The sequence below is a fragment of the Protopterus annectens genome, chromosome 10.part0, assembly GCF_019279795.1.
Source record: "Protopterus annectens isolate FY-2018-M chromosome 10.part0, PAN1.0, whole genome shotgun sequence".
NCBI classification, from domain to species: domain Eukaryota; kingdom Metazoa; phylum Chordata; order Ceratodontiformes; family Protopteridae; genus Protopterus; species Protopterus annectens.
Window position 1 is genome coordinate 420518618 of NC_056744.1, and position 25518 is coordinate 420544135.

The 25518-nt window shown below is 46.0% G+C and overlaps 1 protein-coding gene across 1 annotated transcript in view; it reads right to left on the reverse strand.

Annotated features, from left to right (window-relative positions):
• Positions 1-25518, reverse strand: part of CDC73 (cell division cycle 73) — a 2122897-nt gene that overhangs the window by 1861193 nt on the left and 236186 nt on the right. Inside the window, exon 3 of the mRNA XM_044085321.1 lies at positions 7687-7756. Coding sequence (XP_043941256.1) covers positions 7687-7756 — 70 coding nt within the window. The remainder of the gene's footprint in view (positions 1-7686; positions 7757-25518) is intronic.

A 25518-nucleotide genomic window follows, 5' to 3' on the forward strand; every position in this document is an offset into this window, starting at 1 on the left:
GATGGATTAGGCCTAAGTGATACTCTATCCTTGTGGAAAATCAAGTACGGTGGTTTAATAGACAGGGCTTGAAGCTCTGAGACTCTCCTTGCAGAGGTAATAGCCACTAAGAATGCCGTTTTCCAAGACAGATATTTTAATTCGCATGTAGCAGCCGGTTCAAAGGGGAGATGTTAATGCACGAAGCACCAAATCAAGATCCCACGGAGGTGCAGGATGAAAAACTGGTGGTCTTAACAGACTGGCACCTTTAATGAACGTTTTGCATAGTCTGCTGCTCATCAAAGGAGGATCCGTGGATTCATGGAATTTCGAGATAGCAGCTAGTTGGACTTTAATAGTTGAGACAGAAGATCCCTGATTAAACAGGGATGTTAAGAATTTCAAAACCTCTGGGACAGGAGCAGTGATAGGGTCTAAGCCCTTGAGTTGAGCCCAGATAGCAAACCTCTTCCACTTACTGAGGTACAATTTGTTAGTGGTGGGTTTGTGGGTCAAGATAAAATGTGAACAACTTCCGGGTCTAGTGTGTGCCTTCTAACTAAGGTTGGAAGTGGAGGAGCCAAGCTGTCAATTTTAGAGATTGAAGGGACTGATGCCAATGTCCCGACTGATGGATTAGCAAATCCGGGATCAGGTCCAAGGTCCACGGATCGTCCACTGCATGCTTTTTCAGGTAGGGAAACCATATCTGACGAGGCCAGTATGGGGCAATCAGAATCATTGAAGACCCCAGATGAGAAGCTTTTGAATAACTTTTGGAAGGAGTGGAATTGGAGGAAAGGCATAAAGTAGCCCTGTTGGCCAAGGTTGTGCTAGAGCATCCATGGCTGGTACTTCCTGATGTGGAATCAAGGAGAAAAACTTCTGGCACTTGGTGTTTTGTGGCGTTGCAAATAGGTCGCAGCACGGCGTCCCCATCTCTTGAAAACCTGAGCTGCTACTTTGCCGTTTAGAGACCATTCGTGGGGAGAGAGAATTGTCCTGCTTAATTTGTCCGCCAATACATTTGATTTTCCCGGGATGTGGGTCGCTACCGAGAAGCGGTTGGTAGCTACAGCCCATTCCCACACTCTCATGGCCTCTCTGCAAAGGGGATACGATCTGGTCCCTCCTTGTTTGTTCAGATACCAAACCACCGACATGTTGTCTGTGTGGATGGCGATGATGCCTTGAGGAAGAAACTTGTGTAAGGCCTGTAGGGATAGAAGAACAGCCCTCATCTCCAACACGTTGATGTGGAGAAGAGCTTCCGGAAGCCAGGAGCCCTGAACTAGCCTGCCCAGACAATGCCCCCACCCTATCTGGGAGGCATCTGTCGTCAGGGTAACTACTGGAGGGAGAACAAAGGGTTTTCCCTGATCCAAGTTGGATGTCTGAAGCCACCAGCGAAGGTCCCTTTGCATATTTCCGTAATCATGATGTGATGATTGAGGGAAGATCCTGAAAGGACCATTGAGTTGACAAGAGCCACTGAAGAATCCTCATGTGTAATCTTGCTAGAGGAACTAAAAGAACCGTGGCAGACATTGAGCCTAAAACCTGTAGGACCATCCTGGCTGGGGCTTTGGATCTCGAGACCAGAGCTTGAACTTGGCCCTGTAAGATTCGGATCCTTTCGGCAGGAAGAAAGACGCATCAATCTTGAGTCTATCTCTGCCCCTATAAATTTTATGTTGAGAGGGCAGCAAGACAGACTTTGACCAATTGAATGTAATCCCTAGGGAAACACCCAGGAGATGGTGGCTTTGAGGTTGTCCATTAGTAGATGCCTGGTGGTGGCAGTCAGGAGCCAGTCCTCGAGATAGGGAAACACTTGGAATCCAAGACTTCTCAGGTGAGCCGTCACTACTGCCAAACACTTGGTGAACACCCTGGGGGCTGTGGTGAGACCAAAGGGCAGAGCACAAAATTGGTAATGACTGACTCCCAGGCTGAAGCGCAGATACCTTCTGGACGCCTGATGTATCGGAATGTGATAATAGGCGTCCTTGAGGTCTATGGAGCACATCCAAACATCCTTCTCCAACAACGGGAGAATGGATTGTAACGTGACCATTCGAATCTGGATTTAGACGGATTGGTTCAGTCTGCTGAGATCCAATATTGGTCTCAGGTCCCCTGTCTTTTGGCACTAAAAGAACCTGGAGTAATTTCCTGATCCGATCTGGTCTGTGGGGACCGGTTGGATGACTCCTTTTCTAGCAGCTTTAAAGCTTCTGCGGCTGCTATTTCCCTTTGACTGGGTGGTGGGCCCGGGATTCTCATGGAGGGAGGGGGTGTGTCTTTGAATGGGATGGTGTAACCTCCGGCAATGATCGAAGCACCCATCTGTCCTGAGTGATTGACTCCCAGGCTTCTAGGTGCTTGGCAAAGCGACACCCGACTGGCTCTGGAGCAGCACAGCCGGGCAATCCCTCATGTCGTGTGGGAGGCTGAAGAGCCACGAAAGGACTCGCGGTCTCCAGAATTGCGGGGCCCTCTGCCGCCTCTGGGACGGCGTCTCCCTGAAAAATTTCCCGCCCTCTGCCTCTGGACGGGGAATCTTCCTGCTGTTGGGAGAAAAACTTGCGAGATTTTCGAACCACATTTTCCCTCCTTTGGCCTTGGGGTAAGGCCGAAGGGAGTGGAATAACGGGCCCCTACGGCAGATAACGTTTTTCCCTCTTGCTCACAGCGGTAAGGGTGTCTTTCACCTTGGGTCCAAACAATGAGGACCCATCAAAGGGAGCGTCGGCGAAGGAAGACTTGAAGGCCTCCATGAACTGACACAAGCGAAGCCAGGCTTGTCTACGAGAGCCACGCCTGTGCCTGCGCTCTCCCGCCTTCGGCCGCATAGGAAATGAGCCTCATGGACGAGTTAGAAATTGGCGTAAGGATAGCCAACTGAGAGCTAACCGACTGGGCTAGCTGCTCAGGTAGGTTACCCGAGAGGAATCTGACAACTCCTTGACCAGATCCCTCTGAAGCCTTGTAAAATGTGCCAAATAGTTCAGAGACCTTAAGGTAAAGGCCGCTGAAGTCAGGGTGCGCTTCCGCACCTATCCATACTCCTAGACTCCTTATTAGGAGGATGGATAGACGTTGAAGCCTCTGCCACGTCCTGTTGTGTAGCAGATGTCACCACCATGGCATCTACAGCCACGCCTTTAGTAAGGAACTCCTTCTCGGGGAGCAGATAAGAATTTATTTGGACGAGAAGGGACTGGTTCCACGGTATCTGGATGTTCCCACGCCTCGACAAACTAAATCCAGAAGCTCGTCAAGGCGGAGACACCCAGGAGGCGGAGGGCTGAGCCCCAAAGGCGTTGAGGAGCACTGATTCGTCAGCTGAGCGGGGTTTGGACATCCAGCCGCCTCGTTGTTTGAGGATCTCTTAGATGTCTGCAAATGAGACATCATCCGAGGGCGACGGGGACCCCTCCGCATCATCCATATCAGTGTCCGATGTAATAGACTCGGGGGAGTCCACGTGCTTCCTCTTGCACGATCTCTTCCTTGGGGGTTCCTCTGAAGATAACTCCGAAGAACCCTCAGGAAGAGGGGAACCCCCACTGGGGGTAACCTCAGGCCTCGGGGCTCCGCTGGCTACGGACAGGGGAACAGCCAAAGACCCAGTCTCCACTCCTCATGGCCCTGAAAGCCGGACCCCCAGAATCCTGGGAGTGTCCGGACTCCGGAGCCGTGATAGCCGACGGGAGTCCCGCAGCCGGGCACCGAGGGGAGGCTCGGAACCAGCATAGGTCCCAAACATCACCCCGGGTCCAGCCGAAGAAGTCCGCGTACTAAACTCGGACCCGAAGGCCCGGGTTGGAGTAAGGGTCGGAGCCGACCCTAGAATCTCCACCGGCTCCAACAGCACCTGCTCACGGAGCCAAGCGGTCGGAGGAGGAATGGCAACGGGTGGGCCAGGTCATCGGCTCGAAACCAGCTGGGTCGGAACCGAAACAAATTTTGGAAGACTGGGGACTGGAACAGTCTTTGGAGCACCCTGTCGATATCAGAATCCGACATCCTCAAGACCGAGAGGAAACAGAACGGGTTCGAGAAGGCCTCTCCATCGGCCCCAAAGGGCTAGGGGACCGCCCGAGGCGACTCGATGAGTATCGGCACCGAGGAATACTCACAGCAGATTCCATCGGTGCCGAGGTAGACTTGCGCCGAGGAGGAAGTGTCTGAGCGACCCTTGTCGGCTCCGAGAGCAGTGGAGCCGAAGGTGACCCGCACCTCGATGCCCCAGCCATCAGCTCCGAAGACAGAGGAGTCGATACTGGTGGCATCGAGGCAGACCGTTCCAACCTCGGCTCCGAAGTCTTTGGAGCCGAAGGAGAGGCCTGCCTAAGTTTCTTGGCAGTCGGGTCCGACGGACTGGTCGGAACCGAGCCCTTTTCTTTTTGGTTGGAGCAGGAGAGGATGCCAAGGCTTCTTCAAAGGAGGGTTTAACTAACCCCTTTAAAATCAATTTATTTTTCCTCTCCTGGAGGACCCTTGAGGAAAAAGCGTGACATACACTGCATGACTCCTGCAAGTGCTTTGCCCCGAGACAATATACACAGAGCGAATGATCGTCTGTGATAGACATTTTAAACCCACATTTCGAACATTTTTTAAAGCCCGAAGGCCTAGGGGTTTGAGACATGTTGATACACAAATCTAGTCACTCTGACAGGAAAGTACACTAAATTTTTACTGCTGATAAATTAAAGCTTACAGTAATAATTAATGCCAACTCTTCCTGTAAAAGAACAGGTAACTCTAACCAATTTGTATAATTACTAGAGACCCTGTAAGTATAAAGGTTAACAGTCCGGAAGGCCCTGGAGGAGGGGCCGAAAACAAACTGAACCCAATCACACACAACAATTCAAAATCCAAATCGTACACAAAGTTAGCGATAGCCGTTAAAACAGCTTTTGTGAGCAAAAACAGCAAAAAACTGACAGAAAAGTTAGTTTAATAAACTACTTAGTCCAGCCAGCTCGAGACCACGTCTTCGCAGGGAAGCGCAAAGCGAGATCTGGGGACTGGTAGTGGTGCATCCTGGGATATAGTAAGCTCAGCCAATAAGAGACTTCGCTCTTTGGCATAAGCGTGCAATGGAGCCGAGGGATCGGCTCCGAACCCATCATTCAGAATGTAGGCGAGATAGGATCACATAACATCATACTACTGCTCTTTCTTAATGTTTACTGGCACCATGTTGCTTCCTGCAAGTCTGCCCATTAAACGTTCTTTATGCCAGCAAATGCTATCAAGGGACAGTCATACATTCATTTGGTAATTAGAGCTGTATAATTTTTGTCCTGACTCGTAAAACATTTTGCAATTGCTAAAAAATTACAAACCACACAGAAAGACAAAATCATGTAATGAGCAATGAACATTGTCAAGGCAGTAATGAAATCACAAATCACTTCAGTAGCACTTCATTTTCCCCGAACATGCCACCATTGAAAAACAGTACAAAATCAGAAGTGCCAACTTCTTCCTTGAGAAGAGAGCTCGCAAGCTACTGTCAACATAATCCACCCTCTTTTTAAAACCATTAGTTATGGCAGTTTCTTACTGCAGTGTTTGTTTTCAAGAATGTTGACACATTTGTAACAATTACTTTACCAAACAGTTAATTCCTGTGTCCATGTTCTTCTTCTGTGAAGAATTCGTTCCTCACGCTCCAAACATTGCATTCATCAGCAAGGCAGCATCACTGACGATTCAAGCATGCATCTGTAATGCACGCAAAACACCAACAGGATTTTTGGCATTTTTTTCTGCTCCTGCAGCTAATTCATACTTTTGCTAACACAAAACGGAGTATGAATCACTTTACAGTGTTTCATGCAGTCGTTCCTATTAAAGTATGGCCATTTCGCAACCGTGAAAATCTGGTTGCGATAATATGCAAGTACCGTATTAGATTAAAATAAACTCAAAGGAACCATTCTTTTTCTAAAGTGCACAGTTCCTATGCCACCATTATATTTAAAAACACTTGAATCTAAGCTGTGTACCCTTATCCATACATTTACTGGTGAATTTTAAACCAGTCAGTCATTCACAAGTAAATCTAAGACAAAAATAAAAAATATCACAACTAAACAAAAACACTCATCAATAAACTTAAAATAATTAAAACTTCAAAAATCTAATTTCTGTATTACCATTTCTTCAAAAACAATTGCATGAGGAGAAGCAAATCAAACTCCCATAGTCCTGTTTGCAGATGAGGGAACAAATTACTGTCAATCATAAAAACAAAACAAATAAATTCACACAAAATTCCACTAGTCTTACTATATGCTATAACAAACCATTATCCAAAAATGCATGTAAAGTACAGATCCATCCTGGTGTACTACAGAAGTATATAAACTACTCCCATCTACTGTTGCAAAATGTACTTCCTCCACTTCAGTATCAAAATTTACATCCTGTTTTCAACTTCATAAAACCGTATGAATCCATAATTAGTGAGGGTAAACAGTCTACTTATTTTCTTACATATCCACTTATCACCTTACCAAATGCCTTCAGGAAAATAGTACAACCAGAAACTACTGGCCTTCCATTTTGGATACACAAAAAAATGGACCAACAAAACCTGAATTTTTTTTTTTTTTTTTTTAGAAGAAATGTTTTACCATCTTCAATAATATCTCTAAGCTTAATAACAGTTTTACCATAACCTTTTATGATAATGACTTCATATATAGACTGATATTCTAGGTGAGATGCACTCAAAATACAACTGGTAATGCTATCATGAAAGGCAAACAAATGACAAAGTACAAAGTTATGGACTTGGGCAAACAAATGCAGGAATGAATGCATGACTACAGAGGGAGTTAGGGAGAAACTCTACCAATGAATGACTGACTGATTGACTGATTGACTGATTGACTGATTAGTACTAAGCTAACTGCCCTTATGAGCCATTTTAAGCCTAGCCAATTATCCCTTGTGAGATTCTAACCCTGCACCTTGTGTTTGTAAGGCAAACACCTTAACCATTAGGCCACCCTCCCAAGGGTGAGGAAGGGGAAGAAAGCTCTACCAATGAATGAGGAAGGGAAAAAATGTAAAACATGCTCTGAAGTTCAATTATTTAACACAGGGTGCAGACAAATTCAGCGAAAAAAGAAAAAAGATTCTATTATGTCAGACTGCAGTTAAGCAGATGGCTTCAAAGGAAATAATTCACCTTACAGGACAATACAATGCCATATGATAATTATATGCACAGTTCAGACGTCTCAGACAGAGATCAAGAATCCAAATTGTTGAAGTGTTTATAGGCAGTCACACAAATTAACTTTTTTTGGGGGAGGTAGGAGCTCAAGGCTGAAGGCACTGGGCATGTACAATCTAGAAGAAAGAAAGCGGTATGCAAAGAGTTCACTTGAACTTGGGACAACTTGCTAAATACAATGGTGTACTGCAGATTAACAAAGTGAAGTAACGCAGTTTCAGAAAGAAAAGATGATGTGAAGCGGCTGCAACAAAGTGAGGAGACCTAATTGGGCCACCTGTGCGTTATCAACTCATTTTCGTGTTTGCAGCTAAAAGTATGACTACTACTAAACATTTAGAAGATATGTAGATTCACAACTCAAAAAGGCAACTTTTAAGATTCACAAGTTTTACTACCCATTTTTAAAATGCAAGTACTTCAAAAACAGTACTCACATGTTTCGCCATTTAGGTAACCAAGCAAGTCTTTTCGATCAGGTCTTCTAACCACAGGAATATTTTCTGTCTAAAAACAGAGGGCACACTTGTTAATTAAAAACACTCTCTGTAAAGACACAGGCTAAAATGGTTAAAAATGAAACACTTGCAAAATACTCTACAGTTCTAAATATGCATCCCCAACTCATGTCAAGTAAACTACGAGGTGCTGTGTAAGAAATACTAAAAGGTATCAAAGTACATCTGCTTTACCAAGGTTTTCATCAGACAGTCAAACAGCTTTTACATACTGCTATGTCCTGGAAAACTTCTGAATTATTTTTTTTTTTTACTAATACTTTCCTATACCTGGTTCATAGCCATATTCCCATATTTTTACCATTATGAAAGTACAGTTGTGTACACTTGTCATAAATGAAGATGTTAGAGTGTATTCACTGTTGCAGTCATCACATTCGGGTTATCCCTGCCAGGGTAGCCCTCGGCCGGCCCGAATATCAGAGGCTTAGTATTTCTCAGTCGGTTGCTGTCGCTTCAGGACCGACGTCAGGTCGTCAGTAGTATAAAGTAAGGCAACCGATGCCATTACATCAGTTTTTCTTGAGCTAACCTATCAGGAGCCCCCAAGTAGGAGCCAGACTCTGGTGGAAGAACCTCACCAGTAGAAAGTAAATACCAATATGTCCCTTGGAAGGAAAGAGGAGAAAAAAAGGAGGATGGAGGGAGGGAAACCAGGACTGCAACAGTGAATACACCAACATCTACATTTATGGTAAGTGTACAGAACTGTACTATGTTATTCATGTTTCACTGTTGCAGACATCACATTTGGTTGACTCCCAAAGCTGAGGAAATGGGTGGAGGCAGTCAAGCAAACTAGGGTCTGGCTAGGATGCCCTGCAAGACTGCAGAGGCAAACCCTGCTTGGATTTGGAGGAAAGAGGCAGGTGGTAATGTTTGGTAAAAGTGTTAACAGATGTCCAGGTGGCAACCTCCAGGATGTCCTTGGTAGGGACTCCTTTGAGTAAAGCTGCGGAGGTGGAGGCTGCTCTGGTGGATTGAGTCCTGACCCCCCCTTGGGGGGAGGATTTCCGTGTTGTTTGTACCAGAAATGGATGCAGTGTGCTATCCATTTGGAAATGGTTTGTTTGGAAATTGCTTTGGTTTCTGCCCCTGTAGCAAAGCTAATCAGCAATTGATCAGACTTTTCTGATAGAATCTGAGCTAAGCACATCTAAGGAGTGCAGCATCCTTTCTCCCTAGTTCTGGGGATTAGGAAAAAGGGTGGGTAAATTAATGGATTGGTAGAGAGCCACACTGGACACCGCCTTGGGCATGAAGGATGGGTTAGTCCTGAGGGATACCCCGTCAGCATGGAAGATTATGAAGGGTTCCAAAGCCATGAGTGCATGCAACTTTTGCAACTTGGAGACACTTCTGGCTGAAGTGAAAGCCAGAAAGAAAGCTGTCTTCCAGGAGAAAAATGTTAGCTCTACAGAAGAAGCTGGTTCAAAGGGGGGCAGGGTGAACTTTTCCAACACAAAGTTAAGGTCCCAAGCTGGGGTTGGTGCTCTTCTGGGTGGCCTCAAGTTGCTAGCCTCTCTTAGGAACCATTTGATCAAGGGGTGTGAGAAAAGGGGCTGCTAAGTGAGAAAATGAGCAGAGATAGCAGAGGCATGAATTTTAATAGAGGAAAAAGAGAGGCCACTGTGTAGTAGGTCAGCTAAGTAAATCCAGGATGAGAGGGAGGGAGGGCTGTGCCGTATTGGCTCCTTTAGCCTGAATCCAGGTACAGAACCTTTTCCATTTGTCAGCATAAGACTTTCTAGTGCTAGGGCGTCTGGCCTCACATACATCTAGTACCCGTTTACTGAGTTTGGCAGATTGATCGAAGGTTAGGGAATAAGCCAAGCTGCCAAACAGTGTTTGCAATTGGGGATGCAAGAATTCCCCTTCCCTCTGGGTCAGGAGGTTTGGAATCTGAGGAAGATGCACAGGCTGCGCAGCAAGAGGCAACAGTGCTGGTGAGGCCAACCTGGAACTGTAAGAACTGCCCTTGGTTTTTCCTACTTTATTTTCAGCAGTACCCTGGGGATGAGAGTTAGTGGAGGAAAGGCACAGACTGACAGATTGACCCAGGGGAAGGACAGGGCATCCACTTTCCAATCCATGCAGTGATGCTCCCTGATGCAGAATTTGCTGAGCTGATGGTTGGTGTGGGAGGCAAAGAGGTCGATCTTCGGGGTGCCCCATTTCTGAGTTATTAGGGTGAAGGTTCTTCTGTTGAGCTGCCACTCGTGTGGGTCCAGAAGATTTCTGCTTAATTGGTCTGCCAGAGAGTTGAAAGTACAGTTTTGTACTTACCATAAATGTAGATGTTCGAGTGTTCACACTGCTGGAGTCATTACACTTGGGTTATCCTGCTGTCAGGCGGTCCCGCAGTCGGCCAGAATTAAAAGTCTTATGGTGTAGTTAAGATCCCTTGCAAAACAGCAGTGGCAAAACCTGCTCGGGATCTGGAGTATAAAGGTAGATTATAATGCTTGGCAAATGTATGCACGGAGCTCCAAGTAGCAGCCTCTAAAATGTCTTTGGTAGCCACTCCTCGTAAAAAAGCTGTAGTAGTAGCTGTAGCCCTTGTGGAGTGAGGTCTGATGTTTTCTGGAGTTGCCTTTCCATGAAAAGAGTAACAAAATCTAATGCAATTTCCTATCCATTTTGAGACTGTTTTGAAATTGCTTTTCCTTCCATTCCTGTTGCATATGCTACCAGAAGCTGGTCAGTTTTTCTATTATTCTTGGTTCTGTCCAGGTAGTAGCGCAATTGTCTGTGTACATCCAAGGTATGCAGCAATCTTTCCCCCCTGTTCTGTGGGTTGGGGAAGAATGTTGGAAGGTGTATTGCTTGGTTTAATGATACCCTGGAGACCACTTTTGGCATACAGGTAGGATTAGTTCTCATGGGGACACTATCCTGATGGAAGATGAGGAAGGGCTGTACTGCCATCAATGCCTGTAATTCAGAAACCCTTCTAGCTGAAGTGATTGCAAGCAGGAATGCAGTCTTCCAAGATAAGTACTGTAATTCTGCTGTTGCTGCTGGTTCAAAAGGGGGAAGTGTCAACTTTTCTAACACAAAGTTCAAGTCCCATGTAGGCAATGGTGGGTTCCTTGGTGGCTTTAAATTTTTAATTCCTCTGAGAAACTGCCTGAGTAGAGGTTGAGAAAAGACTGGAGGATCCATGTTGTATTCTGCTGAAATTGCTGATGCATGATTCTTAATGGAGGAGTAAGATAGACCATTGTGGAAAAGCTCTGCTAAGTATTCCAGGATGTTAGCTATGTTTGCCAATTTTGCATCCACTCCTTTTGTTGCACTCCAAATGAGATATCTTTTCCATTTTGCTGAATAAGTTTTCCTTGTTGAGGGTCTGCGAGCCTCCAAGATAATGTCTTTAACCCTTTGAGACAAATCTGGGCTATTTTTCCTTATGTAATGTTCCAAGCAGCTAGCTGCAGTGTTTTCAAGTTTGGATGCAGGATTTTGAAGTTGTTCTGTGTTAGCAGTAGAGGTAGTAGGGGTAGAGGCCATGCGTGTTCCCGGGACATACTCCTCAGTAGCGGGTACCAATGTTGCCTCGGCCAATCTGGAGCTATCAAGATGATCCTCGGGTGTTCTTCTTTGATCTTCAGTAGCACTTTGTGCATCAAAGGAAGAGGTGGGAATGCATATGCTGTCAGGTTTTCCCAACTGAAGGATAGGGAGTCCACCCTCCAAGCAAGTGGGTGGTATGTCCTTGTGCAGAATTTTTTCAATTGGTGGTTGTGTGGGGGTGCGAACAGGTCTATTTCTGGCAGTCCCCATTTCCCTGTGATGGTTTTGAAGATGTCTGGATGGAGCATCCATTCGTGGGCATCCGTGGTGGTTCTGCTTAAGATGTCTGCTAGTATATTTTCTTTTCCTGGCACAAATATGGCTTGGAGCTGAATGTTGAGGGTCAGGGCCACATTCCAGAGGTCCATTGCCATCCGGCATAGAGGATATGAATGTGTGCCTCCCTGTTTGTTGATATACCACATAACTGTGGTGTTGTCCGTCCTTATCAGCAAATGACCCTGTTGAAGAAATGGTCTGAATGTCTGAATTGCCTGTTTTACTGCCAGCATCTCTTTTTGATTTATGTGTAGGTTCATCTGGTCTTGAGTCCATAAGCCTTGTATGCACTTGTCCACAGTGTGTGCCCCCCAACCGAGGTCTGAGGCGTCCGTGGTGATAGTCTGGCTTGGGTGAGGCCTGTGGAAGGGCAGTCCTTTGTTCAATTGACAGGCCTGGGCCCACCACTGGAATTCTTGCTTCAGGCATGGAATTATTGGAATTTGGGTTTCTAGGCTGTGCTTGTGCTGAGACCATAAATTCCTCGGGTACCATTGCAACTTCCTCATATGTAGTCTGGCATGTGGAATTAATATTATGCAGGATGCCATGTAACCCAGGGCTTGCAGGATTTTCCTTGCTGTAAGCTGGTTCTGCGTTGTTAATGCCATGAAATAGAGTGGTAGCTGCTTCTGTTTTTCCTGCTGTGAGGAATGCCATCTGGTTTGATGTGTCCAGTTCTGCACCCAGGAAGGTTATCCTTTGGGATGGTATCAGCCTTGACTTTTTTGTGTTGACTGTGTATCCCAGGGCTTGTAGCAGGTGAATAACCTTTTTCAAATCTTTTGTTAATTTGTCTTTGCTGTCCGCTTGTAACAGGCAGTCGTCCCGGTATGGATAAATTTGAATTCCCTGAAGCCTGCAATGAGCAATTACTGATGCCAGGCATTTCGTGAATACTCTGGGTGCAGTAGATAAGCCAAAAGGCAATGCTGAGAATTGATAATGCTCTGATCCTGCAAGAAATCTGAGGTATCTTCTGCAATTTGGTCGTATGGGGACGTGCAGGTATGCCTCCTTGAGATCCAGAGTCAACAGCCAAGACTCCTTGCCCAGCATGGGAAGAAGTTGCTGTAGGGTCAGCATTTTGAATTTTGGAACAATGAGATATGCGTTTAGAGTGGACAGGTCGAGGATAGGTCTCCATTGGTTTTCCTTTCTTGGTACTAGGAAAAGCCTTGAATAAAATCCTTGTCCTTGTTCCATAGCCGGTACCTTTTCTATAGCTCTCATCCTTAGTAAGTGGTCTATTTGCTGTAGAGCGTTTGTCCTTTGGTTTGGAGGTAGGTTTGGCATTCCTCTCTTCCTTGGAAGAGTATGGAAGTGAAACCTGTAGCCTTTGTCTATTGTCTGTAAAATCCATTTGTCTCCTGTAATGTAATGCCAATTTACTGAAAATAAGGCTAATTTTCCGCCTAAGGGTGCTGCCAGTTGTTCCCTGGTAGGCGGTTTCAGAGCCAAGTCACCGTGATTGTCCTGTAGAAGTGGTAGTGGCTGGATCTGTGGCAGTAGTTCTCTGGCTGTTAGGCTGCCACTGACGTCCCCTGTAGGCACCTCTGGATGGACCTCTGCCCCTAGGGTGTCTATTTCTGCCTCTTTGTGCTCTGGTGGTGTCTGGAAAGGACCAATTCTTGGAAGGCCAGTTCCTACTAAACCTCGGAGGCTGGACCTGTAAGAAATCCTTGACTGTCTGGACAGATTTAGCTTTTTCTCCCACCTTCTTCAACACTTGCTGTGCAGGGGAACCAAACAAACTGTGCTTTTCCATGGGAGCATCTAGAAGCTTTGACTTTACATGGTCTGGTAAGGATTGCTCTTTTAACCATGCATGCCGTCTGATCACTGTACCAGTCATAGCTGATCTAAACGAAGCCTCCAGTGCATCATAGCCGCATTTTAAGGAATGATTACTGACCTGCTGAGTGTTATGCACCAAATCCTGACGGGACTTACGGTCTAAAGGTTCAGGCGAGGACAGTTTTTTAGTGAGCTGATCCAACAGAAATTCCTGATACTGAATCATGTGGAATTGACAGTTTAAGGCCCTAGCCGAAAGAGTAGCAGAAGTATAAACTTTTTTACCCCATCTCTCCAATGCCCTAGAGTCTCTTTCAGAGGGGAGGGTTTTTTTGGCAGAGGCAACTGCTACAGCTTTGGGACCCTGTGAAATAGTTTCAGGATCTGCAATAGGAGCCTTATACAAATGATAATGCGTGTCCGGAACCCTGTAGTATCTGTCGGGCTTAGCAGGGGCCGGAGGCAGTGAGTCAGGGGCAGTACAAGCATCATTAAATGCATCATCCACAACTGTAAGTACTGGAGGAATAGCTAAAGGCCTATGCTGTGGTAAATGTAAAAAGGTCCTAAGCCTTTTCCTAGAGTCTGAGAAATCCTGGCCCTGCCATTGAAATTGTCCCCTCATAGCATGCAAGGTTTCCCCAAAAGAAAATTCCTCAGGAGGAGAGGCAGAAGGTATGGAATCCTCTGCATCAGAGTCCTCATATGGAGATAAGGGCCCTCTGGAGGATTTGTATTTTCTGAGTCAGAGGAATAATCTGAAGAAACTGGCTCAGGGGGCTCTGCTCTAAGCCTCTTCTCTGGAGGTGGGCGAGAAGCCCTGTCAGGGTGAGACTGGGTTCCCCTGATCAAAGAAATGAGATCCTCTGCTAGACTAAGCATTTGAGTACTAGAGCTAGGCCTGTGAGAGGGGGCTTTAGCAGGCACGGCCTTTGAAGATTTAGCTGCTTTAGCCCTGGCAAAAGCCTTAATTGACATGGATGCAGGGGGCCTAGCAGCTCCACGTGCAGGAGTAGATACATCTAAGGGGATAGTATCTGATAAATCCTGAGAAACTGCAAGAGCAGGTGGATTTTCAGTAGCAGATTCAGCCATGCTGGAAGAGGCCTCGGTAGAAGGAGGCATGCTTTCGGCCGAAGGAAGAACCGCGGACTCTGCTTCGGCCGAAACCGAGACACTCGCGGTTGGCTTAACCGCGGTTTCGGCCGAAACTGCGGACCGCGAGTGTCGGTCCTTTTCCTTACGCTTTTTAGCTGAATGTGAAGTCGGAGTCTCCGACGGCATGATATAAGCAAAAGCGGAGCCAAAAAACTCCTCAGCAAACTCCGACCGATGTCTAAGTGTTCGTCGGTTGAAGGAAGCACAGGCTAGACAAGCTGCTACGTCGTGGTCTGGGCCTAAACAAAGTAGGCAGTAAGAGTGGAAATCTTTATGAGGTATTTGTTTCCCACAAGTTAAACAGTTATTCACTTTTTCTGACATCGGCTGAGGCAAGAAAGAGTCCCCAACGGGGTACTTAGTTTTTTAGAAGTCTTCGCTAGTATCAATCTCTGGTTCTGACCGACCGGCACTTGCGAACAGCTTCTGCTTCGGGCGCCACGCGGCAAGAAAGACGGAGGAAAATGGCGTCGGCTGATGCCTTTATACCCGCTGAACTGCAGCTATGACGTCGGGTGAAGTGCGACATCAGCCGAGGCCAGACCCAGACTTTGGAATCCGGCCGACCGAAGGGCTGCCTGAGGCCAGGACAACCCATTTGTTAGGACTGCAGATGCATCCTTGAAGGACATCTGTACTATGTTCATCGTGTTACACTGCTGCAGTCATTACACTAGGGTAGAATCCCAAAGCTGAGGTTGGGTGGCTGGTCTATAAAGAGTTCGGTTTGGCTTTGAGGCCCTGCAGAACTGCAGTGGCAAATCCTGCTCTGGATTAAGAGTAAAGAGGCAAGTGGTAATGCTTGGTAAAGATGTGCACTGAACTCCAAGTTGCAGCCTCCAAAATTTCCTTGGTTGGTACTCCTCTGAGAAAGGCTGTTGAAGTGGCTGTTGCTCTGGTAGAATGTGGCCTTATGTTATTAGGGACAGATTTCCCATGCTGTGTGTAGCAGTAACGAATACAGTGTCCTATCCATTTGGATATAGTCTGTTTTGAGATTGCCTTGCCCTGTGATCCTGCAGCATATGCTACAAACAGTTGCTCAGTTTTTTCTGAAAGCTTTTGTTTTGTCCAAGTAGAAGTGTAGCTGCCTGTGCATGTCCAAAGAGTGCAGAAGTTTCTCCCCTTTATTCTGGGGGTTTGGATAAAAAGTTGGCAAATGGATGACTTGGTTAAGAGCCACACTAGATACCACCTTTGGCATAAAGGTAGGGTTTGCCCTTAAAGAAACCCTGTCCTGATGAAAAATTATAAAAGGTTCCACTGCCATTAATGCCTGTAGATCTGAGACTCTTCGTGCTGAAGTTACTGCCAGGAGCAGAGCTGTTTTTCCAGGATAAAAATTTTAGATCGGCTGTATTGGCGGGCTCAAAAGGTGGCAAGGTCAGTTTTTCCAAAACAAAACTGAGGTCCCACATTGGTGTTGGTGCTCTCCAGGGCGGTCTGATGTTTTTAGCCCCTCTGAGGTACTGCTTTCGCAAGGGATGAGAGAATAAAGGAGGATCCGTGTTGTAATGTGCTGAAATGGCAGAGGCGTGGATCTTAATTGATGAGAAGGATAGGCCTTTGTCCAGCATCTCAGTTAAGTACTGTAAAATCTGATGAATGTTTGGGACAAGAGGATCAAGGCTTTGAGCCTGGTTCCAGGCGCAGAATCTCTTCCATTTTTCTGAGTAAGATTTCCTGGTGCTAGGCCTCTGGCCTCCAAAATGACATCCATAACAGCTTTAGAGAGAGGTGTTGCCTGTTTGACTAATGAATCTGCCATGCAGCAAGGTTTAGGGTTTTGAGCGGACCGTGCAGGATCGGATTGTTTTGTTGAGTCAGAAGGTGTGAAATTTGAGGCAAAATCCATGGTGGGCCTTGGGCTAAGTTCTTTAAGATTGGGTATCAGTGCTGGCGCAGCCAGTCTGGAGCAATCAGGATCATTTGTGTTTTTTCTTGTCTGGCTTTTAAGAGTACCTTTGAAAGGAGAGGCAGTGGCGGGAAGGCATAAACTTTTAGGCTTTTCCAGCTGAACGAGAGAGCATCCACTTTCCATGCTTGTGTGTGATAAGTCCTTGTGCAGAATTTTTGTAGTTGGCAATTCAGTGGGGAGGCAAAAATATCTATGTCTGGGCATCCCTATTAACATCTCTTTTTGATTGATGTGAAGATGCATTTGGTCTGTGGTCCACTTGCCCTGAATACATTTTCCTGCCATGTGTGCTCCCCAGGCATAGTCCGAAGCATCTGTTAGTGTCTGCCTGGCTGTGGGTAGAGTGAAAGGCTGACCCTTGAGGCGATATGCCTGTGCCCACCATCGAAACTCCTGTTGTAGGCAGGGAATTATTGGTATTACTGCTTCTAAACTGTGAGTGTGCTGAGTCCAAACACTTTTTAGGTACCATTGTAATTTCCTCATATGCAGTCTGGCAATATGGAATTAGTATGCAGGATGCCATGAATCCCAGGGCCTGCAGAATTTTTCTTGTAGGGAGATGGGACTTTTTGGCCAGGAGTTGAAAATATGGAGTCAGTTGCCCTTGTTTGTCTGGCGTGAGATAAGCCATCTGGGCCGTTGTATTTAAGCTGGCACCCAGGAATATTATCTGTTGTGAGGGCACTAGTTTTGACTTCTTTTCGTTTACTGTGTACCCTAGAGAAATTAGCAACCTTTTTACAAACGCCAGATGCTTTAGAAGAATGTCCTTTGTCTCTGCTTGAATGAGGCAGTCCAGGTATGGATATATTTGAATTCCTTTTTGTCTGTAAAATGCAATTACTGGTGCCAGGCACTTTGTAAAGACCATGGGTGCAGTAGATAAGCCAAAGGGCAGTGCAGAGAATTGGTAGTGCATTGTACCAGCTTTGAATCACAGTTATCTTCTGCAATTTTGTCTGATAGGGACATGTAGGTATGCCTCTGAGGTCCAGAGTAACAAGCCAAGCCTTCTTGCCCAGCATGGGAAGAAGCTGCTGTAGTGTCAACATTTTGAATTTCGGAACATCCAGGTAAGTATTTAGAGTTGAAAGGTCTAGTATGGGTCTCCAGGCTTTCTCCTTTCTGGGGACCAGGAAGAGTCTCGAGTAAAATCCTTGTCCTTGTTCCTGCTGTGGTACTTTTTGAATAGCTCTCATGTCCATGAGGGCCGATATTTGTTTTTGAGCCTCTGCCCATTGATTTTGTGGCAGGTTTGGCATTCCTTATAGCCTTGGTAAGGTGTGAAAGTGGAACCTGTAACCTTGAGACACAATATTCAGAACCCATTTGTCTTGGGTGATTGTTTGCCAATTTTGATAAAGTGCTAGTTTCCCCCCTAAGGGTGCTGCCAAAAGGGAAGTGCTTGGCGTACGAAGGGGGAAGTCATTGGGGCCGTTTCCTGTATGGTTGAGATTTGTCCTCACCTCCTTTTGGGGTTGAGGTACCCCACTGTCGTTGTCCGTTAGAGCCTTGGGAGTCTGTATCTGCCTATCTGTGGCCTGTCTGACACTGGAAAGGACCAATTCTTTATAGGCCAATTTCTGCTAAATCGAGGTGGCTGTACCTGTAAGAAATCTTTGACTGTCTGCATAGATTTAGCTTTATCCTCCATTTTCTTTAACACCTCTTCTGCCTTAACACCAAACAATGTATCATGCTGTAAAGGAGCATCTAATAATTTCGCCTTAACATGATCAGGTAAACTCTGTTCTTTTAATCAAGCATGTCTTCGAATCACAGAAACTGTAACTGCGGCTCTACAAGAGGCCTCTAAAAAATCAAAACCACATCGCAGAGTATGCTTTCCCACCTGTTCAACTGCATGCAATAAATCATGCATTTCTTTATAGTCAGGAGCTTCTGAGCTTATAGGCATTTTCTGTTTTAACAGAGACATTCAATATTGTTGGTACTTAAGTATGTGAAACTGGCAATTTAAAGCCTTTACTGCTAAAGTTGCAGAAGTGTAAACTTTCTTCCCCCATCTATCCAACGCTCCAGAATCTGTCAGAGGGGACTGGATTTTTTGCAATGGAAGCCTTAACCCCTTTGGGACCCTGGGAAATGGTTTCTGGGTCAGCAGAAGGGTTTTTATAAAGAAACTTGTGAGAGTCAGGGACTCTATAGTACCCAAGTGGTTTGGCTAGTGCAGGGCCAAAGAATAAGGAGATAAGCTGGATTCAGAGAACACATCATCCACAATATCTAACACAGGCGGAATAGCAAGGGGCCTGTGCTGAGGCAATAAAAGGAATCCCCGAGCCTTTTCTTGGATTCTGAATAATCCTGACTTTCCCAATGGAAATGCTCCCTCATGGTATGTAAAGTTTCCCCAAAAGAGTAATCCTCAGGAGGAGAGGCTGAAGGGATAGATTCTTCAGCATCAAAGTCCTCATATGGGGGTAGAGAGTATCTCTGGTCTGAAGAAGAATCAGAGGAAATGGAAACCTGATCAGAGGAATCAGTCTGTATCCTGCCTAGGCCTTTTCTCAGGAGGGGGATGGGAATCCCTGATTAGAGTAATGAGGTCTTCAGCCATTTTGAGCATCTGTTTCTTAGGCATGGAGGACTGTCCAGGAGAATGCTGCACTTGCTTCTTTGTCTTTAATGTTGTTTTTGTCTTGGCTGTTTCTTTGTCTTTAATGTTGTTTTTGTCTTGGCTGTTGCTTTAATGGTAAGTTGTGAAGGTCTGAAAACACCCTCAGAAGCCGATGCCTGCTCAGCAGCTCCAGACCCATCTGAGGGATTAGCTTCCATAGGCCCAATACCTTGAGTTTCCAGAGGCCTAGTTGTCTCCACGTGGGAGTCTGAGGCAGCCTGTGGCTCTGAGGTAGCGAGTGTCAGGGGCTGAGAACCGGCGACTGGCCTAGAAGAGGCTTCTTCTTCGGTTTTGGACCTCTGATGCCTGTCTTTATCCTTGTCCTTGCGTTTTTTATGAATTGCGGTCGTCGGTTGTTCCGACAGCATTGTATAATTGAACCTTCGGCCAAAGTAGTGCAAAGCAAAATCAAAATGTCGTTTTATAGTAAGTTTGTTAAATCTGGCACAAAACCGACTAGTGACGTTGTGATCAGGGACTAGGCATGGAATACAGTAAGAGTGGAAGTCCTTAGGAGGTATTTGCTTCCCACAAGAAATACAATTAACTTTTTCTGACATCAGTCTCAGGCAAGAAAAAAAGTTACCCCAATGGGGTACTTAGCTTTATTGAGAACTTCGGATCTGAAATTCGAATTCGAAAATCTCAGGAGTCTGCCGACCAGCACTTGCTAACTGCTTTTGCTTCGGGCACCGCACGGCAAGAAAGACTGAAGAAAATAGCGTCGGATGCATCTTATATACCCCTGGCGCACTGACGTCAGGGAAGAAGCGACAGCAACCGACGCCAGACCAAGACTTTGGAACTCTGGCCGACTGCGAGACCGCCTGACGGCAGGATAACCCAACTGTAATGACTGCAGCAGTGTAACACGATGAACATCCTGGTAGGAATTGTGCTAACAGGTGGAGTTGCATGGTAGAGGCTGTACGCCAAAGGGTCCTGCATAGAGGGTAGGAGTGAGCCCCGCCGATATACCACATTAGTGGTGTTGTCTGTTTTGATCAGGAGAGACCCTGGGAAGAGAAGGGGCTTGAAAGCTATCAAGGCGTGCTGGACAAACATCTCTTTTTGGTTGCTGTGCAGAGGGATTTGCTGTGGGCTCCATTGGCCCTGTATGCACCTGCCATCTGCCATCCACGTGTGCACCGCAGGCATTGTCTGATACGTCTGTGATGAGGGTATGGGTTGCGGGGGGGGGGGGTGAAAAGGTAGTTCCTTGTTGTGGGAGCAATAGATAAGCCAAAGGGAAGTGAAGAGAACTGAAAATGCAGAGATCCTGTTCTGAAACGGAGATACTTCCTGCACGATTCCCTGAAAGAAATATGGAGGTAGGTCTCATATCTAGGGCGGCTAGCCAAGCATCGTTGGAGAGCAAGGGTAGCAGCTGCTGGAGGGTGAGCATTTTGAATTTTGGGATCACCAGGAAGTTGTTTAGAATGGACAAATCGAGGCTGGGACACCAGGTGCCCTCTTTTCTGGGCACCAGAAAAAGTAGAGTAGAAACCTTGGCCTCTCTGTTCTGCAGGAATGTGCTCTACTGCCCTCAGAGAGGAGAGAAAGGACTTGCTTTTGAGCATCTGCCCACAGGTTTGGAGGTAGATCTGGGAACCCTTTTGGGGTAGGAAGGGTGTGGAAAGAAAATTTGTACCCCGGGACACTATATTGAGAACCCAGCAGCCATTGGTAATGGTGGCCCATGTGCTTGCGTGAAAGCAGAGTTTTCCTCCTAGTAGTAACTGAAGGTGGTTAGAGGGAGGGGGGTGCGGTTGAGTCATTGTGAGTTCTTACCATAAGGGGGTGGCTTAGAACTCCCTGGATCTGAAGTGGAGGTAGTCCACTGCTTAGATCTCTGTATATCCTGTGGCTACTGCCTGGGGGGGGGGGGGGTCTGGGCTGGACAGGCTTAGTGGGAACAGAAAAGGGCCAATGCTTGGTGGGGCAATGCCTGCTGAACCTGGGTGGCTGAACCTGTAAGAAATCCTTAACTGCATAGATTTTGCTTTTTCTTCCAACTTTTTTTAAGACCTCTTTTGCCTTTGTGTCACATAAGTTGTCTTTGTGCAAGGGGGCATTCAACAGTTTAGATTTGACATGGTCTGGCAAGGGCTGTTGCTTAAGCCATGTATGCCTTCTAATGACCGATCCAGTGACTGCTGCCCTGCAAAAAGCTTCTAGGGCATCAAAAGCATAGTGCAAGGTGTGTTTAGTTACTTGACTTGCAGAATGCATTAACTCTTGTAACTCTTTAGATTCTGCATAAGAAGGAATGGAAGACATTTTTTGTTTCAGGAGTTCCAGGGAATGTTGCTGAAATTTTAGCAAACGGAACTGACACTGTAGTGCCCAGACAGCAAGAGTAGCCGAGGTGTATACTTTTTTACTCCATCTGTCGAGTGCTCGGAAATCCTTATCTGAAGGGGTGGGATTCTTAGGAGAGGTTGCTTTAATCCCTTTAGGCCCTTGAGAAATTACCTCAGGGTCAGCAGTAGGATTTTAAGAAATAAATTTGTGTGAGTCAGGGACTTTATAGTACCGGTCTGGTTTTCTGGGTGCAGGAGGGAGGGTGTCAGGAGTCTAGCTGGATTCCAGGAAAACATCCTCCACAACATCCAGGACTGGGGGGATGGCCAAGGGTCTGTGCTGTGGAAGATCTAAGAATTCCATGAGTCTCTTTTTAGACTGAGGGTAGTCCTGATTCTCCCATTGGAAATGCTCCCTTAAGGCATGAAGGATTTCCCCAAAGGAAAAATCCTCTAGGGGAGAGGTGGAAGGGATGGAATCCTTTGCATCAGAATCCTCATAAGTAGAGAAGGGTTGCATCAGAGTCATCTGACTCTTGTTCAAACAAAACTACAAAGGACAGACCTCTTCCTTTTGGAAGGGGTAGCTTGGCTTCCCCTGATAAGCATGATAAGGTCTTCCACCATTTTAAGCATTTGAGACTGAGGCAAGGAAGCAGGTGCCTGAGATGGGTCGTTTTTTTTGGTGTGGTTCGCACCCTGGGCCTAAGAAACTCGGTAGTTTTCTAAAGAACAGTAGTCGCGAAAGAAGACGTCGGTTTGTGTCCAGAATCGGTAGTGCGAAGGACTTCCTGTGAAGCCAGTGCCTGCTCAGCGGCTCTGAACCCTTCCTAGGTAGAGATTATTGCAGGATGCTTAGTCGAAGAAGAGTTTCACAGCATACCAGATTCCGAAAGGGTCTCAGTAGTGGCCTGCAAATCCACAGAAGCAGGCATCAGGGCCTGCAGGAGCACCTCACTGAGAACTGACGACTAGCTTAACAGAAGTGTGGTCGTTAGGTTTGGACCTGTGCAGTCTCGGTCTTCATCTTTGCATTTTTTTGGAAGATGTGCTGTCTGATAGCTTATCGGAGTTAGAGGACTGTAAGTGAAAATACCTAGCTACAATAGGGTCCCAACAATGGATAGTTCTGGCATTGAACAAAGCATTGAACAAAGCACAGAAGTGATAGCGGAGGACATCGTGGTCTGGGCCTAAACAAGTGACGCAGTAAGAATTCAAGTCTGGGTGTGGTATTTGCTTTCCACAAGCGAGACAATTGTTAACTTCTGCTGACATCTGTTAGTGCAAGAAAAAAAAAGGATCCCCAACGGAGTACTTGGCTTTAGAAGACTTCAGCTTCAAATCGGTAGACTAAACGCAGCATCCGACCGGCACTCATGCAAACTGCTTCTGCTTCAGGCTCCACGGCAAGAAAGACTGATGTAATGGCGTCGGCTGCCTTACTTTATAGTAGTGACGACCTGACGTCAGTACTGAAGTGACAGCAACCGACGCAGAAATACTAAGCCTCTGGTATTCAGACAGGCCGAGGGCAACCCTGGCTTGGTTAACCCAAATGTGATGATGGCAAAAGTGAAACACGAAGAACACCTGGTCTTGCCTTTCACTGCTCATAGGTTGGTACTAGGCTATCGGCCGTAGGGCCTATATAAGCCTAGCCATAACAATTCCCTGGCTATTTCTTCCCACAATATTTACTTCCTTGGACCCCTGTCTAGCAGGGCGACTGACATGATCCCTGGGGTGAATTTCCTATATCCCATCCAATCGTCAAGGTTCCTTTTGAAGAGGGCCAAAGAGGCGCTCTGCTTGACATGTATGGGCAGTCTATTCTAGAATCTGGGGAGTCTCTGGGTCAGGAACCTATCCCTACAGCATGTTTTGTTCATTGTGATGACAAGGTTTAGATCCCTGGAGCATGTGGCTGTGAGGGATTGAGATTTCTTTAAGTGTAGCATGTCCAACAGCTCTGTGTTTGTTATGGCCTTGTATGTTAACCAGAGATCGCCTCCGAGTGGACGATATGCGACAGAGTATAACTGGAGTTTTTTTTAGATGGTCAGCATAGGGCATCTGCTGTAGGCCTGTGATTCTTTTAGCGAGGTATTTCTGCAGCCTTTCCAGTTGCTGCAGGTGTCTTAAGAGGTACATACCAAACGGGGCATTGTATTCTATAATGGGTCTAATGAAAGATGAGTACAGTGGGACAATGACCTCCTTTTTTTCTGGATGAAAAGCCCTTTGTGATGAGGTGTGCCACATAGAAGGATTTCATGACTGTTGTGGCAATGTGGTTATTGAAGGGGAGACCACTGTCCACCTGTGTCCCTAAGTTTCTTATCACACATTCAGTGTTTAGTGTACTGCCACCTATATGGTAATTCACGAGTACATGTTTTTTTCCCAAAGGGGATAACTATACATTTCTTGGCATTGAGCTTGAGCCCATGGCTCTGGCACGAGGCATCCATTTCTGTAGGCCCTTTTGTAAAATATCCACATCACTTGGGGATTCAATAATGGCTGCCAGTTTGCAGTCATCTGCAAACTTTGTTAGCAAGAGTCCCTTAGTTTTGGCCTGTATTTCATAGAATTAGTTGCCAAACAAGAGCAGTCCCAGGACCTGAACCCTGAGGTACTCCACTTGTCACTTGTTTAGAACTGGATTTGGAGTCAACACTGCAAAGCCTTTTATTTGTCTGTTAAATGGAAAGTGAACATATTATTTAAACCAGGCAATAAAAGGAAAGATGAATACAATTTACATATGAAGAGATCAAGGAAGCCAATCAACTAGTAGATTTTTGGGGTGCAATTAACTGGAATGCCTGCAGAAAACCCATACTAATGGAGATCAAATAAGCTTCACAAAGAGTAATAAGAGGTCAGAACTGAAGACAACCTTAAAATTGTGATAAATCAGTAAGCCACCATAGTATCCTGCTGCTGGATATAACTAAAGCAATTTCTATAGAGGTAAGCTTGGCATAATTGTAAAAAAAAGTTGTGTCTTACTAGAATGTTCTGAGTTGTCCATCTTCATCTGTTATCAATCTGTGGGTTCGGATCTGATCCTTTGAAAAGTACAGTTGTGTACACTTACCATAAATGTAGATGTTAGAGTGTATTCACTGTTGCAGTCATTACATTTGGGTAATCCTGCTGGCAAGTTCCCCTCAGTCAGCCTGAATTCCAAAGTCCTGGGTCCTGCGTCAACTGCGGTCGCCCCATCCCCGACATCAGGTCGTCAGGGGTATACAAAAGGAGCGGCCGACGCCATTTTCTTTAGTTTTTCTTGCTCCAGATGTCAGGTGCCCCCTGAAAGGGTAGCCAAAATTTATATACTTTACCATCTACAAGCAAATACACCACAGAGGTTGTACAAATCAGAGAAGGAAAGATAGGTTCCATCAGAAAGGGGATGGCGGGTGGGTAACCTGGACTGCAACAGTGAATACACTCAAACATCTACATTTATGGTAAGTGTACACAAATGTACTATGTTCTTCGTGTTTCACTGTTGCAGTCATTACATTTGGGTAGAGTTCCAAAGCTATGGTTGGAACAGCATTAGGAGCTGCTATGAGACCTTGCAGAACTGCAGTGGCAAAGCCTGCCCTGGATTTAGAGTAGAGTGGCAGATGATGGTGCTTTGTAAAGGTGTGCACTGAACTCCAAGTAGCTGCCTCTAAAATGTCCTTGGTTGGTACTCCCCTGAGAAAAGCTAATGAAGTGGCTGCAGCTCTGGTGGAATGTGGCCTAATGCCCTTAGGCACTGGCTTGCCATGGTATAAATAGAAGAAACGAATGCAGTGGCTTATCCACTTTGAAATAGTTTGCTTTGAGACAGCCCTTCCTTGTGATCCTGCAGCATATGCCACTACTAATTGCTCGGTCTTTCTGAAAACTTTGGTTCTGTCCAAGTAGAATCTAAGCTGTCTGTGTACGTCCAAAGAATGCAGAATCCTTCCCCCTTGTTCTGTGGAATTGGATAAAAAGTTGGCAGATGAATGGTTTGGTTAAGAGCCACACTGGATACCACTTTAGGCATAAATGTTGGGTTTGTCCTCAGG